At 41.9% G+C, this 16,341-nt stretch overlaps 1 protein-coding gene across 2 annotated transcripts; it reads right to left on the reverse strand.

The window, feature by feature from the left end:
• Positions 1-601: 601 nt before the first annotated feature.
• si:dkey-193c22.1 (uncharacterized protein LOC567837 homolog) lies at positions 602-13,827 on the reverse strand. Of its 2 annotated transcripts, XM_017705105.2 has the most exons (9): positions 13,643-13,827; positions 12,486-12,526; positions 8,027-8,176; positions 6,203-6,323; positions 5,700-5,912; positions 4,047-4,130; positions 3,294-3,435; positions 3,014-3,176; positions 602-1,194 (listed from the first exon to the last, which is right to left on the reverse strand). In XM_017705105.2, coding segments are annotated over exons 2-9 (1,110 nt in total). In that variant the 5' UTR covers positions 12,488-12,526; positions 13,643-13,827; the 3' UTR covers positions 602-959. The 2 variants fall into 2 exon arrangements, with proteins under 2 accessions (XP_017560594.1, XP_037387365.1); XM_037531468.1 differs by lacking the exon at positions 8,027-8,176.
• Positions 13,828-16,341: the final 2,514 nt, after the last annotated feature.

Below are 16,341 nucleotides of genomic sequence, written 5' to 3' on the forward strand. Positions count from 1 at the left end.
TATTTTAGTTTGTATTTATTTAAATATTTATATTCAGTTGTCCAATTATTATTATATACAAAATCATGAAGTGGTCATGCTCTTTCCCTGCCTTTCCAGATGTCACATGCTAAAACCCAGCTGGCTTTTAAGTGAAATTAACACACCCTTTACAGACAACACCAACAGTTAAATACAAATATAAATACAGGAAATACAATAAAACACAAATATGTTTAAAATAAAATGTTAAACAACTTTTGCACAGGCCAAAATTTGTGTTTTGTCTTCCACCATGTTAAATCTAGCAAATCAAGAGTAATTGTGCAATAAAATGTGCAGAAGTGTGTTCTCTATAGAGGATGTTAAGTTACTTTCGCTTAGATAATCAACAAAATATGCCCAAACCTTTGCATATAACTGTATCTTGTTTTTTCTAAAAATACTAGAACAGCATGAGTGCAGAAATGCAGTAATCTATAAAGACCATAAATATTTGAAATTCAGTCCACAACAACAACAAAACAATTTCAGCAAACATTATCACTACATACACTGAAACCTATTTTTAACTAGGCTTTCCTTGTATAGAAGTGAGAAACTGGCAACAAGCATTGTTCATTTTATTTATTTATGCATTTCAGTTTTGTTGATAAATAAATTACTGATGCATATGGAATACATTTCTCAGTTTTAGTGCAAAGATAAATTGAATGTAATAACACTGAAGGCTGAGCAGAAAATTTTAACAGGATATAAATGATTCAGACTGTACAGACTGTAAATTATCACAAATAAAATATATAGTATAAATTCCTTGGTCTCACTCATTTGCTATAATAATGGCAATAACAGTATTTTGTGATTAAAAATGTTTCAAATAATGTGAGGAGCGTAAAACAAATACAGCATGTGGAAAAACAGCCGAATGATGTTAAACACTCAGCACAATTAACAGTTATAACAATCTAAGTCAAACATTAACATGGTTTAATACATTTTCTGCATTCCTGTTTGATGCAGGCAAATACTGTATGATAAAAGTGCCTTTCAGGTGCCATGAGATCAGTAACAATCTTGGTGTGATCCATCTTAGGCAGGAGATACAAGGCCACTGGAATGGAGAGCGAAGTGAGGACCTCAGAGAATTTTAAGGATGACTCCACTGGAACGATGATGTCATTGGTGCCATGGAGTAAAGCTATTGGAGGAACTCTGCAGAAATCAACATAAAGCATGTGTGTAATAAGTGATAAAAGGTGATAGAGAGGCCATGTCCTACATTTTCCCTGTGTTATATTTTTGCCTGAAGTCCATTTATGGTGTTTGTATGGGCTGTTTTTTTTTGTTACTGCGCCTTTAAGACTGATATAGGTAAAGGAGCCCTGTTCTGATTGGCTACCCTGTATTTCATCTCATTCAAAAAGCAGTCTGGGCTGAATTCTGTTGCATTTGCATTCAGTTTTTATTTACAATACGTTTTTCAGAAAATTTGGGACACTGTGCAAAATACAAACTAAAATAGAATGCAATAATGTGCACATCATTTTAACCATATTATTACTTCAAACATTATAAAGACAACATATGAAACGTTGAAACTGAAGAATTTTATTGTTATTTGAAAAATTTATGCCCATTTTCGATTTGATGCCGACAACACACTCCAAAAATGACAGGGTCATGTTTACCACTGTGCTGCATCACCACTCTGTGAGTGTTTGGAAACTGAGGAGACCAACTGCTGTACTTCTGAAAGTGCTTCATATAAGATTTCAGCTGTTCACAGTTTGAAGTCTCCAGGGTGACAGGTGGGAATGAAAGGCAGAGCCGTTTAGCACCCACACATTTCACTACAGAGCCATGCTGTTGTAATGCGTGAAAAATGTGGCCTGGCAGTGTCTTGCTGAAATAAGCAAGGCCTTTCCTGAAAAAGACGTCATCTGGATGGCAGCATATGTTGCTCCAAAACATGAATACCCATGCCATGTGCACTAATGAACTTCTATACCATTATGAATACTGTCTATTGAACTGGGCGCTGATAATAAGCCAGACCCAGAGAAAACCATGCGTATGATTTCCAAAAAGAATAAAAAAAATTTGATTGGTTGGATCACAGGACACTTTTCCACTTCGCCTCAGTCCATCTTAAATGAGCTCGGGCCCAGAGAAAATTCGGGATCCTGTTTATATATGATTTCTTCTTTGCATTTTTTACTTGAATTTGTGGATGCACCAGCAAACTGTGTTCACAGACAACGGATTTTGAAAGTTTTCCTCAGCCCATGCAGTGATTTCCACCACAGAATTGTGTCTGTTTTTAATGCAGTGCTGAGGGCCTGAAGATCACGGTTAGCCAGTAATGGTATTGGCCTTGTCCCTTGATTTCTCCAGATTCTCTGATTTTTTTCTGACCTTTTTTCTGAAAAACTGAGCCTCTCTGGGATACTCGTTTATCTGGAATCATATAACTGACCTGTTGCCAATTAGCCACAGGGTGCTTTTTTAGCATTACACAACTTACCCAGTTTTTATTGCCTCTGTCACAACTTTTTTTAAATATGTTACAGGGATTAAATTCAAAGTGGGTGTATGTTTCTCAACAAAACAATAAAATTTCTCAGTTTCAAAACAACAAACTCTAGACTTCTAAGGGTTAATAGTGTGTACTGATAGTGGTTACTGCTGCTTGGAATGTGGTGCTTTAGGGAGATCAATTTGTGACCAAGATAGATAGTATCGTTCATGATATTGTGGTTTTGGGAAAATCAGACATTTCTTTCATCTTCCCAGCAGTATCCCTGTTTTCATCACATTCACACAAGTGCCTTTCTGTCTGCTGGCATGCCCTGACTTTTCCCTGTGTTTAGTGGTGAAACTCTGACTCTTCAGCAGCGCCAGCCTGGGGCTGGAAGCACTAACAACAATACCACCACCTGCGGCCAATATTAATGATAGTAATAACTACAATGACTACATCTCCTGGAGTGATTTTGTGAGTTGGCTCAAAGACTCATAACTCATAACCCACCTTTTTAACTGGCTCTTGTTCAGTCTCTGAAGTAGTACTGTAGGTGAATAATAATCAAAGTTCTCTATGCCATCCATGGCTTTGTGCATAGTCGAGACATATTCCACAGCTCGCATTTTCTCATGTCGATAATGATCCATTATATTGTACACGCCACTCAAACCTGCAGTGAAAGAAAACCGGCATTAAGCGGCAAGTATGCGTTTGTAATCAAAAGCAACACTGTCATTTGTTAAATTGCAGCTCTCTAGCATAAACAGTAGAACAATGACATCTTTACCTATGATTCCTTTAATAGAGTTTGTAATTTCCCTCTGCTGGGATTGTTCAATAAACAGCTCATCCACACCTTCCACAAGAAACAGTGTTGTCAGGGCACAAAGATGAGCACCTGCTGAATGGCCTATTAACACAATGTTGTCCTACACACCGTAACAAAAGAAAGTTAGTTATACCAACAGATCTTATTTGTTGAAAAAGCAAATTGCACAGTCATAGACTTTATTTAAGCAAAAGAACATCAGAGAGTGTGGCTATCACGAATAACATCATGTGACTCACAGGCTGAGGGTAAGTACCCTAGATCATCACAGACATGATGTTTTTCACATTAAGACATAACCCTGAGTGTTCCTGTGCTCTCATATAACATTTCTGCCTAAATAAAGAACACACTTCAGAAATTCAGACACTTAACAAATCATTTGAACAATAATGAAAATGTGTAAACACTGTTTTTGTTCCCTTCGCTTTCCTGTGTCAGTCAGTTCAAACAGTTTGAACAGCAGAGATTTTAAATGGCTCAATGACACTGCTGGACAGTGTCCAGCAACCAGTAGTGTCCTTTGACCACTGATGAAGGACTAGCTGGCGGCTAACACAAACTGTCCAGTGACAGATGAGTTATCGTCTCTGACTTTACATCTACAAGGTGGACCAACAAGGTATGTGATGTGCGCCTAATAGAGTGGACAGTGAGTGGACACAGTAACAATAAGAGACTGATGTTAGTGGCGAGAAAAAAATGACTTACTTTGTCAAGATTGAAAAAATGGCCATTCTCTCGCACCCATATCAGACTGTCACTTATGTCCTGCACCATATTTAAAACATTCCCCTACAACAGAGCACAGTTTACATGCATGAGCTTCATCGGCTAAAGTACACAAAAATTGGCCAGTGAGAGTCATTATTTATCCAACTTTATAAACCCTTTCACAAAATAATGAGAAGAATGAGAATTCTGTCTCTTGAATGAGACAAGGATCATGGTGCTCCACTATAACAAAGGAGAACAAGAGGCCTTGACTAGAATAACCCCAACATAAAGGGCCTGTTTCACAGACCAAGATTAAAGCCAGACACTACAGGAAAATCATATTCCAGATGATTCTCAGATCAATTGCATCTATAACATTACTTTTCTTAAAATGTGATCATAAATTGTAAACTCAGTTTATCATATATCAGTTTTAGCACATTTAGGAATGTGTGCCCACTTACAACTAACCGAATTTAGCAACTTTAAAAGGGAAAATGTGAAATGCTCCTTTCTAGAGAAATGTCAGAATTGCTCACAGTGGTGGTGATGGGAACCAGACATTCGAAGACTTTATTACTTATAAAATCTCCGTCACAGAAATGTATTAATGAAATGATTACAAATGCACTGCTTGATGTCTGAGACAACTTTGAGAAGGCTTTGGAATAAAACATATTTTTAAAATTCATTCACAGTGGAGAGGTACACGCATAGTGTTGTAAGGCACAACAGCCCCCAAAGAAAACATTTTTCAGATTAATACTACTTTATTATTTTTTATTTTAAGATGTGTGTGGGCTCACTGGTGGTTTTGGATAGTAAATATAATGGATATATTTGTGTTGTAGACATTGTGACCCCTGGTTCCTATCAGCACCACTGTAAGAGATTGTGAGCCAGTAGGTTTCTCTTCAGTGAACCATTTCATATCAAACCACAGTGAGTTTGCATACATCTCAATGATTGAAATGTGCAGATATCAGTAGAATTCCTCTTTGATGAAGGCTTCAGTCCACTCACACAAGGTACAACCTCATTGGGTCATAGTTCACTGAAGCTTCTTTCCTGTAGAATCTAACCAGAATATCCATGTGTTTACTTCCATTTAACTAACAACATTCACATTGAGATTACACTGGGTACTGCAGTGAAAATCTAATTTTCTCTACATTTAGAAATAAAACTCTCAACTTCAAGAACTTCTGTATTCATTACATTTTGCACATTCATACCTAGCCATATTCTGAAGGATAGTAAAGAAGCATTTCCTAATCTATCAATCAAAGCTAGATTTATGCTGGATTATACACTATAAAATGAAATTGTTTTATAATATCAGTGCATAGTGTTTTTATTAAAAACAAAAACAAGCAAATGAGATTTTAACAATCTGTTATGTAAAATCGTTTCTCTGGAGTGTGTATTGACAATTGGCATAGATTCATTGTGATATACATTGTATTAAAAAATCCTATTTATCTGCAGTGTCTAGCTTTAAGCCTACAACTGTTCAAGAAATGATTTTCAATCATGAATCACCACTACATTTACAAGGTATTCCAAGACTATGTCTAATCCATGTCCAGGAAGCCCAACCAAAGTAAACAAGGACAAGCAAACGAGCATTAAAAACATGTAGCTTACTTTTGGATATATGGAATAATCAGGGCAAATCACGGAGGCACTAAGTTCTTGGGCCATTTGTAGCGCGAGTAGACAGTACGTTGATCTCTCTCCTGAGCCCCAGGCACCTCCATATACAAACACTATAACTGGAATAAGCCCAGTCTTTGGCTGGCCCATGCTTGGGGAATGGTACAAGTCTAATTTGTTGCCTCTACGACCAAAAGTGATGCCCTGTGAAAGAAAGAAAACAGTCTACAATGATCCTACCGAAAAAGACAATGTCCCATTTAATCTGCTTAAACATCTATCACGTTCGCATTACGATTTAAATCCTGAATAATAACGTCAGGATGCAGGATGTATTTTCTGCTGATGTTCGTACATTAAATCATACCACAAAAGGCCCCATCGACTCTAATAAAACAACCCACCTTCATCAGCATTGTCTCGTCTCAGCTTATACATCTATAGCACATGGACTTCCCCTTGAATAGACAGCAGGAAAGAAGAAGAAGACTCACCTTCACACAATGCTTATTATTGTTGACATTCTTGTACCATGACTTCCACTGGAAATACAGTTTGCCATACTGCAGATACTTCAGCATTTCCAGGACAGCTCTTGTCAAACAGTATATTCGCCTACAGAATAGATTGGTATATTTTAACAGTGCATCATCAAAACCATAACAGTAGCATTTGGTCAGATGTTGTTGTTTTTTAAAGTTAATTACATGATCATTATCACAATATCAGCCAATATTGATACTGCTGATGGTTGCAATAATGAGCCTGTTACAAAAAACTTGTTTCATTTATTGTGAGCATCTTGTCCAGCCTCAAGATAAGGCTGTATGCACAGTTCTTGAGCATGTAGCACTCATGATATAAAAGTTATTGTAGCACAAATGAACAGTATTGAGTAAATTTAGCTCTTAAGTAGTATTTTTTCTGCATCATTGAGCACACCAGCAGTCATGCATGTATGGTTGTATGGTATGGTAGAGCCATACATTCCAAAATGGGAACAAAATGGTTTATTATCTAATATTAAGACTCGCTGTTACTTAATTATATGTGATCTTTAACTTTTTAGCTTATACTTAAGAAATAGACTAAAGTGCATAGGATATAAATAGTGAGATGGTAAAGATGGTAGGAACAGTATTGAGCGCCTCAGCTCCTGATTTCCTAGACGTCTTTGGGAGTACACATTTTTTTGGTAACGCTTTATTTGGAGTGGTCCTCTGTAGATGATTAATAAACTCTTAACAGATCATCAGTAACACATCAACAGCATATCAGTGAAGCAGCAGTAGTGAAGCATCTGAATACAGAGAAGTAAATATCTTGTAGATGTTTTGTTGATACATTACTTACTTTAAGTAGATGTTCCATCACACAAAACCTAACCTAACCCAAAACCCTTACCCTAACCTTGGCCCTAATCCTAACTCTAACCTTAACCTCAACCCAAATCCTAACCTTCATATGTTTTTGACATGTTACTGAGAGTCTCTTGAGTGTTTAATCTAAAAAAGTAGGCAAACTGTAAAATTTCAAGTCATTGCTGGCTTTTTAAATATGATATTACTACCCCAAATTACTCAACTTCTGGCCATTTTGTACATCTTTGTTTATAAGCATCTGGATTTGTTCTCTACTGTTCAAATGACCTGATACACTACAACTCGCATAAACTCCAGAACTAAACTCATGCCTCAGCTCTCACAACTGCTCTGAGTAGACAGCTTGGGCAGCTGGGAAATGCTGACTGATCTTTCACATGCCGTGTAGTTAGAACAGCTCACTAATAACTGACTATATATAATAGGCTACAATTTCAATGAGCACTTGGACTCAAAGTATTTGATCAGAGATGTACACAAGCACGATACTGTGGTCTTTTATGTATTTACACAGGACTAATTTCTCCTAGCATGTGTGACAATACTGTCACAATGTACTGCCCTGCAAGACATCAAAATAATGCAGGTTGATATTTAAAGTCAACTTTACATCAAAATGGACCCTCTATTTTATTTAATCCATGTTCCTGGTTACATCACCATGCACCAGTGGATAGGGAAAAACAATATTAACCAACAATATTGTGTTTTAACTCACCCTACCACCATCCATACTTATCATAGAACAAATCACTCAAAAATACTTCACAGAATATGTCACAGTATGGAAAAGGGAAACATGTTACGGCTTCCAATTCATGTTGACTTCACAAACCAGCCATTCACTTCAGTTTTTATATTGCAGAGTACACTGCTATAATAAGTAGCAAAGCAATTGCAATAATATTGTGCAACCCTACTTCTAGCGTACTTTACCTGGGTTTGAGCGCCTCTATATACTTTTTGTAGCCTGGTTTATTGGGCCAACCGTACAACCACTGGGCAACAAGCGAGATGCTATATGGAATGGCTACAAATAGTGCACCAGCAGCAAGAGGAAAGGTCGCATGGTACTTAATTCCAATCCTGAAATCAAATTAAAAATGACAAAAAATCATAACGTGAAGCTCATTGATGGCACACTGGATCATGGTCAAGTAACACTGAATATTATACACTATGGGTCAGTTTCCCAGACAGGGATTATGCCTAGTCCTGGATTATACAGCATTCTGGATGGAGATTTTCCACTGAAAGAAAACTAATGTCCAGGAAACAGACTGTAAATGTCCATAAGTATCCAGACACCTCTTCTAATAAGTGAATTTAGCTCCTTTGCTGAAACAGGTGTTTTCCTGTGTTCAAGCAGGTCCAGAGAAAAGCACAATTAATAGAATTAACCTCTTAAATGATCCATAATAACCCCTATGAAGACACAAAAACAGGACTTGTGTACCCTGCCCGGATCAGGGTTACCGGGGCCCCACCCTGGAGCCAGGCCTGGGGGAGGGGCTCGCCAGCGAGCGTCTGGTGGCCGGGCATTTACTCATGGTGCCCGGCCGGGCCCAGCCCGAAGGAGTTACATGAGTCCCCCCTCCCATCGACCCACCACCAATGGGAGGGGCAGTAGTAGGGGTTCGGTGCGTTGTGGATCGGGCAGTGTCCGAAGGCGTGGGCCTTGGCGTTCTGATCCTCGGTTGCTGAAACTGGCTTTTGGAACTTGGAACGTTACCTCACTGGCGGGGAAGGAGCCTGAGTTGGTGCGCGAGGTTGAGAGATACCGGCTAGATATAGTCGGGCTCACCTCAACACACAGCTTGGGCTCTGGGTCCAATCTCCTTGAGAGGGGCTGGACTTTATTCTTTTCTGGAGTTGCCCATGGTGAGAGGCGGCGGGCAGGTGTGGGCTTTCTCATAGCCCCTCGACTCGGTGCCTGTATGTTGGGGTTTTCTCCGGTGGACGAGAGGGTAGCTTCCCTACGCCTTCAGGTTGGGGAACGGGTCCTGACTGTTGTCTGTGCTTATGCACCGAACAGCAGTTCAGAGTACCCAGCCTTCTTAGAGTCCTTGGCAAGGGTGCTTGAAAGTGCTCCTCCTGGAGACTCTATTGTCCTACTCGGGGACTTCAATGCTCACGTGGGCAATGACAGTGAGACCTGGAGGGGTGTGATTGGGAGGAATGGCCTCTCTGATCTGAACCCGAGTGGTGTTCAGTTTTTGGACTTCTGCGCAAACCACAGTTTGTCCATCACGAACACCATGTTTGAACACAAGGATGTCCATAAGTGCACATGGCACCAGGACACCCTAGGCCGCAGTTCAATGATTGACTTTGTAGTCGTGTCATCGGACTTGCGGCCATGTGTTTTGGACACTCGGGTAAAGAGAGGAGCTGAGCTGTCAACTGATCACCACCTGGTGGTGAGTTGTATCAGGTGGTGGGGGAAGATGCCGGTCAGACCAGGCAAGCCCAAACGCATAGTGAGGGTTTGCTGGGAACGTCTAGCAGAAGAACCTGTCAGATTGATCTTCAACTCACACCTCCGTCAGAACTTTGACCAGATATCGGGGGAGGTGGGGGACATTGACTCAGAATGGGCCATGTTCCGTTCCTCCATTGCTGAAGCGGCTGACTGTAGCTGTGGCCGTAAGGTAGTTGGTGCCTGTCGGGGCGGTAATCCTCGAACCCGGTGGTGGACACCCCAGGTGAGAGATGCCGTCAAGCTGAAGAAGGAGTCCTACCAGGCATGGTTGGCCTGTGGGACACCAGAGGCAGCTGGAAGGTATCGACAGGCCAAGCGATCTGCGGCTTCAGTTGTTGCCAAGGCAAAAACCCGTGTATGGGAGGAGTTTGGTGAGTCCTTGGAAACTGACTTTAAGTCGGCTCCGAAAAGATTCTGGCAAACCGTCAGGCGACTCAGAAGGGGAAAGCAGTGTGCCACTAGCACTGTATATAGTGGAGATGGTGTGCTGCTGACTTCGACTGAAGACGTCATTGGGCGGTGGAAGGAATACTTTGAGGACCTTCTCAATCCCACCGACACGTTCTCCAGTGAGGAGGCTGAGTCTGGGGACATGGGAATAGGCTTGTCCATTACTGAGGCCGAAGTCGCTAAGGTAGTTAAGAAGCTCCTTGGTGGCAAGGCTCCAGGGGTGGATGAGATCCGCCCTGAGTTCCTCAAGGCTCTGGATGTTGTGGGGCTGTCTTGGCTGACACGCCTTTTCAACATTGCGTGGACATCGGGGGCGGTGCCACTGGATTGGCAGACTGGGGTGGTGGTGCCTCTTTTTAAAAAAGGGGACCGGAGGGTGTGTTCCAACTACAGGGGGATCACACTCCTCAGCCTCCCTGGCAAGGTCTATGCAGGGGTACTGGAGAAGAGAGTCCGGCTTATAGTCGAACCTCGGATCCAGGAGGAACAGTGCGGGTTCCGCCCTGGTCGTGGAACACTGGACCAACTCTTCACCCTCTCCAGGATTCTGGAGGGTTCATGGGAGTTTGCCCAACCAGTCCAAATATGCTTTGTGGATCTGGAGAAGGCATTCGACTGTGTTCCCCGGGGTATTCTGTGGGAGGTGCTTCGGGAGTACGGGGTACATGGCTCTTTGCTACGAGCCATTCAGGCCCTGTACAAACAAAGCTGGAGTTTGGTTCGCATAGCCGGCAGTAAGTCAGACTCGTTCCCAGTGAGAGTTGGACTCCGTCAGGGCTGCCCTTTGTCACCGATTCTATTCATAATTTTTATGGATAGAATTTCTAGGCGCAGTCAAGGGATGGAGGGTGTCCGGTTTGGTGACCTCAGGGTCACATCACTGCTGTTTGCAGATGATGTGGTCCTATTGGGAACATCAGGCCGTGAACTTCAGCTTTCGCTGGATCGGTTTGCAGCAGAGTGTGAAGCGGCTGGGATGAGAATCAGTACCTCTAAATCCGAGACCATGGTTCTCAGGCGGAAAAGGGTGGAGAGCCCTCTCTGGGTCGGGGATAGGCTCTTGCCTCAAGTGGAGGAGTTCAAGTATCTCGGGGTCTTGTTCACGAGTGATGGTACAAGGGAGCGGGAGATTGACAGGCGGATTGGTGCTGGGTCAGCAGTGATGCGGGCTCTTTACCGGTCTGTTGTGGTAAAGAAAGAGCTGAGCCATAAGGCAAGGCTCTCGATTTACCGGTCGATCTACGTTCCCACCCTCACCTATGGTCATGAGCTTTGGGTAATGACCGAAAGAATAAGATCGCGAATACAAGCTGCCGAAATGAGTTTCCTCCGCAGGGTGTCTGGACTCTCCCTTAGAGATAGGGTGAGAAGTTCAGTCATCCGGGAGGGACTCGGAGTAGAGCCGCTGCTTCTTCACGTCGAGAGGAGCCAGCTGAGGTGGTTCGGGCATCTGGTTAGGATGCCTCCTGGACGCCTCCCTCGGGAGGTGTCACAGGCGAGTCCACCTGGGAGGAGACCCCGGGGAAGACCCAGGACACGCTGGCGCGACTATATCGCCCAGCTGGCCTGGGAGCGCCTCGGAATCCCCCTTGGAGAGCTGGTGGAAGTGGCTGGGGAAAGGGAGGTCTGGGCTTCATTGCTTAGGATGCTGCCCCCGCGACCCGAACCCCGGACAAGCGGAAGATAATGGATGGATGGATGGACCTCTTAAATGGCCAAAGTGTTATTACACCTTTAAACTTTTTCATTGAAGACTTTGTAGTCACTAAATAGTACACCTTATTATGCATTACGCCTGGGATTTTAAGGGGTTAATATACCATCATTGAGCAGTGAGAATTGGAGAACAGATGGAGCCCCAGCTAATATCTTTGGGATGAGCTGGAGTGGAGTTTTTGATCCAGAACTAATCATCCAATTTTAGTACCTGACCCCACTAATGCTCTTGTGGCTGAACCAATCAAATTCTCAAAGCAATGTTCCAACATCTAGTGTAACCTTCCTAGTAGAGATGAGGCTGCAGCACAGTGGGACAATCTAACAATACACTTGATTTCAAAAGAAAGATTGGATGAGCGGGTGTCGACAAATTTATACTTACTGCAGTGTCACTGCAGTACAGAGAATGATCCACCATGCTAATAATACCTGCTCTGTGGTGGTCCCATGTGGTCCTGACCATTAAAGAACAGGGAAAAGGGGGGCTAACAAAGTATGCAGAGAAACAGATGGACAACAATCTGATATTGTAGAGCTACAAAGTGCATCTATATGGTAAGTGGAGTTGATAAAATGGACAATGAGTAAGATACAAGGAGGGGGTTTTAATGTTATGGCTGATCAGTGTATATATGTCGTTGCAGTCATCACAATCTGAGACAAAACACTAGGCTCTCTACAATCTCAGTTCTCTTTATGCTTTCATACAACACAGTCATCAAAGGAAATCATGCAATTACTTACATTTTTCATATGCAAAATACTGGTTACAGTCTACCAGTTACCTAGATAAAGCAGCAGAACAAGGCAAAAACAACATATCAGAGAAGACACAAAAAATATTCTGCAGCATAGAAAACTTTGGAATATATCTTGTAACTATTTTTTATAATATATATATATATATATATATATATATGTGTGTGTGTGTGTGTGTGTGTGTACACCGGCCACTTTATTAGGTACACCCGTTCAATTGCTTGTTAACACAAATAGCTAATCAATCACGTGGCCGCAACTCAATGCATTTAGGCGTGTAGAGGTGGTCAAGACAACTTGCTGAAGTTCAGACCGAGCATCAGAACGGGGAAGAAAGGTGATTTAAGTGACTTTGAACGTGGCGTGGTTGTTGGTGTCAGTCGGGCTGGTCTGAGTATTTCAGAAACTGCTGATCTACTGGGATTTTCACGCACAACCATCTCTAGGGTTCACAGAGAACGGTCTGAAAAAGAGGAAATATCCAGTGAGCGGCAGTTGTGTGGACAAAAATGCCTTGTTGATGTGAGAGGTCAGAGGAGAATGGGCAGACTGGTTCCAGATGATAGAAAGACAACAGTAACTCAAATAACCAACCAAAATCTCTGAGGAATGTTTACAACGCCTTGTTGAAAGTATGACATGAAGAATTAAGGCAGTTCTGAAGGCAAAAGGGGGTCCAACCTTTTACTAGCAAGGTGTACCTAATAAAGTGGCCGGTGAGTGTAGTGAGTTTTTTTAAACACTTTTTAACATAAAAAGTGCTGGAGTAGGTAGGCAGCATTCAAATATTAGTAATAATCAAGTTATAGTGGAGACTTGTTTATTATCTAGTTTATCTGATTCTTAGTAGTGCTGTAAACAGTCTAATTCAGTTTTTTAGAAGCATTTTAGTAGAGAAATGACTAGAAATGAACAACCATGTCCTATAATATCTGAACCCACCATTTCAGTTTCTTTACTGCCACAAACTAAAGCTTCACAAAGCCGCTTTCGTTAATGACTGCTTGACAACCACATTGCAGATTTATGCCGAAAACTGTATGTCAGTTATATGAATATACGTCCTCTGACAAGGCGAGATCCCGCAGTGTGGAGAACACGGCTAATGACGAAAGTCTCATCTGCGCTGTGTTTACACTTACCACCACCAAACGTCAAGCACGAAAACGGCTAGAGACGACCACACCAAGCCCACCACAAAGATTAACACTTCACCATGTGCCCTCATGAAAACACGCGTAACTCAAACAGCGAACTGAAATGTTTTAAGCCCAATTAATATGTGAGAATACAGAGCGTCCTCATCCAGACAGCACACGTCCGCAATGCCGGCTGCTGAGTGGAACCGAAGGGCTGCGCTGAACATGATTGGTCGACGTTTCTGCTTCTCGTATCCTATTGGTAGGAGGAAGGCGGGATAATGTGTACATGTAGCCTTGTCAGTGGTTTAAGCGGCTGTCAGTCAACATAACCGGCGAATAAATGACATCTCTGGCATGTTTGTACAGTCAGACCACATGTACTGAGTAAAATCACAGGTTCTTTTGTTTTACCTTTCAGAGTGTTTTCACATAATAATGCTCTAGAAATCCACCCAGTATATCTGGGAGTAAAGTTTTAGTTTAGTACAAACACTTGTGTAAGGTGCCTGAAACACTATTTCTTGCAAAGGAGTGAACCCACACAGTTTAAACTTACAGAACATGTTTATGGAGGTATATGACTCCTGCTCTGATGAGCTATCCTGTTTTGGGGAAACGTCATATTTATGTTTATTTATAGGTAGCTCCCTACATAAAACTCTAAATAGGATATTTTGATGGCCAAATCACCTTATTAGAGGGCAGTAACATTAAGTTTAGAGTCTAAGTTTAGAGTCTGTGTGGACCATGATGTTTGCAGATGACACTGTAATCTGTGGTGAGAGTAGAGAGCAGGTGGAAGAGAATCTGGAGAGGTGGAGGTTTGCACTGGAGAGGAGAGGAATGAAGGTCAGTAGAGACAAGACGGAATACATGTGTGTGAATGAGAGGGAGGCAGGTGGAAAGGTGAAGATGCAAGGAGTAGAGGTCGTAAAGGTGGATGACTTCAAATATCTTGGGTCAACCATCCAGAGCAATGGACAGTGCAAAAAAGAGGTGAGGAAGAGGGTGCAGGCAGGATGGATGGAGACGGGTGTCAGGGCTGATGTGTGACAGAAGGATAGCAGCAAGAGTGAAAGGGAAGGTTTACAAGACAGTAGTGCGTCCTGCTATGATGTATGGTTTGGAGACTGTGGCTCTGTCTAAAAGACAGGAGGCTGAGCTGGAGGTGGCGGAGATGAAGATGCTGAGATTTTCGTTGGGAGTGACAAGGATGGACAAGATTAATGAGCAGATCAGAGGGACAGTGAAGGTGGAGCGGTTTGGAGATAAAGCCAGAGAGGCCAGGTTGAGATGGTTTGGACATGTGTTGAGGAGGAATAGTGGTTATATTGGTCAAAGAATGTTGGAGATGGAGCTGCCGGGTAGAAGGAGAAGAGGTAGACCTCAGAGAAGGTTTATGGATGTAGTTAAGGTGGACATGGAGATGGTTGGTGTAAAAGTAGAGGAGGCAGTGGATAGGGCAAGATGGAGGCAGATGATCCGCTGTGGCGACCCCTAAAGGGAGCAGCCGAAAGAAGAAGAAGAAGAAGAAGAAGATAATATACTTGAAGTGAGGCAAAATTATATTAACAACACAATAAAACCAAAAATGAGATGCTCATGCGCAGTAGGACCGCTCAGTGTGTAGACTGTTACAACATCTAAGACTGGGCTATGGGACGTCTAATCTCATACATCTAGACTGATGAACACCACATAACCTTTTGCCAATTAGCATAAATAATTCTGCCATGCTCACATTTACTTTTTCACTTTTTGTTTTATCAGATTGACTGGCCTAAAAACTCATCTGATCAGACTGTAATAGCTGCACTTTTTTAAGTACTGATGACATTTTATTTAATATATGCTGGTTATTGTATTGAGAGAACACTGACAAATGTGTGCATGCTGTCAAACCATTGAGGGTGAGGGGTGCAATGCCAAGCTAGAGAGTTTTACATATCTTGACTAAAACATATTGAGTATCAGTTTTAGCCTGGATTGCCCTTTCAGGAAATCCTTCTGTGAGTCATTGTTTTATAGTTGTGTCAGTCGCCTATATGAGGGGCTCAATAAAGATTTTTGAAAGCCCAGCTGGGCCCCAGTTTGCCTCCCTCTGCCCATCCAATAGTAAACCCCTTAAATGGCCAAACCTCTTCTATAACCTAAGAATATCTCAGCCAGTTTACACTGAAGTTCTTGTAGTTATTAATCAATAAGCCTTGCTAAGTAATAACCCTGGGATTTTAGGGGGTAACTGGCCTAAAGATTCCAGATCAGTACCTGACTTGTTACATTAGATGTTGGAAGACTGTAGTGAGGATTTGATTGTAAAGTCTTATCAGAAGAGTAGAGGCTGTTACTGCAGCAAAGGGGGGGAACAAACCCCATTTAAAACCTTTACTTTCATGACTTTGGATCATCAGGTGTCTACAAACTTTAGGGCAGGGATGGTCAAAATGGTCCATGAAGGCGTTTGATTTGGTCCACCAGAAAACCCCACCCCCCCCACCAAATGAAAGAACAAACACATGTTATGCTCTATATAACTCATTCAGTTATTCCTTGCTGAAGAAAAAAAAACATAGAAACCATTAAGTGTTATTGTTAAAGTGTTTTGGCTTTTTTAATGGGTTATGTAAAGGATCCTAATGGTGAACACGACCCCTTGCTGATTCTAAATGCATTTCATGGTTTCCTAATGGGATCTAAAA

Source organism: Pygocentrus nattereri, chromosome 20 (genome assembly GCF_015220715.1).
Source record: "Pygocentrus nattereri isolate fPygNat1 chromosome 20, fPygNat1.pri, whole genome shotgun sequence".
In the NCBI taxonomy this organism is placed as follows: Eukaryota; Metazoa; Chordata; class Actinopteri; order Characiformes; family Serrasalmidae; genus Pygocentrus; species Pygocentrus nattereri.

Bases quoted from the DNA above. Each gene is read 5' to 3' on its own strand.
- si:dkey-193c22.1 (XM_017705105.2), bottom strand. The intron at 5,913-6,202 runs GTGAGTCTTCTT...TTTCTTTCACAG, and splicing joins ATAATAAGCATTGTGTGAAG to GGCATCACTTTTGGTCGTAG. The intron at 3,436-4,046 runs GTAAGTCATTTT...TACGGTGTGTAG, and splicing joins ATTTTTTCAATCTTGACAAA to GACAACATTGTGTTAATAGG.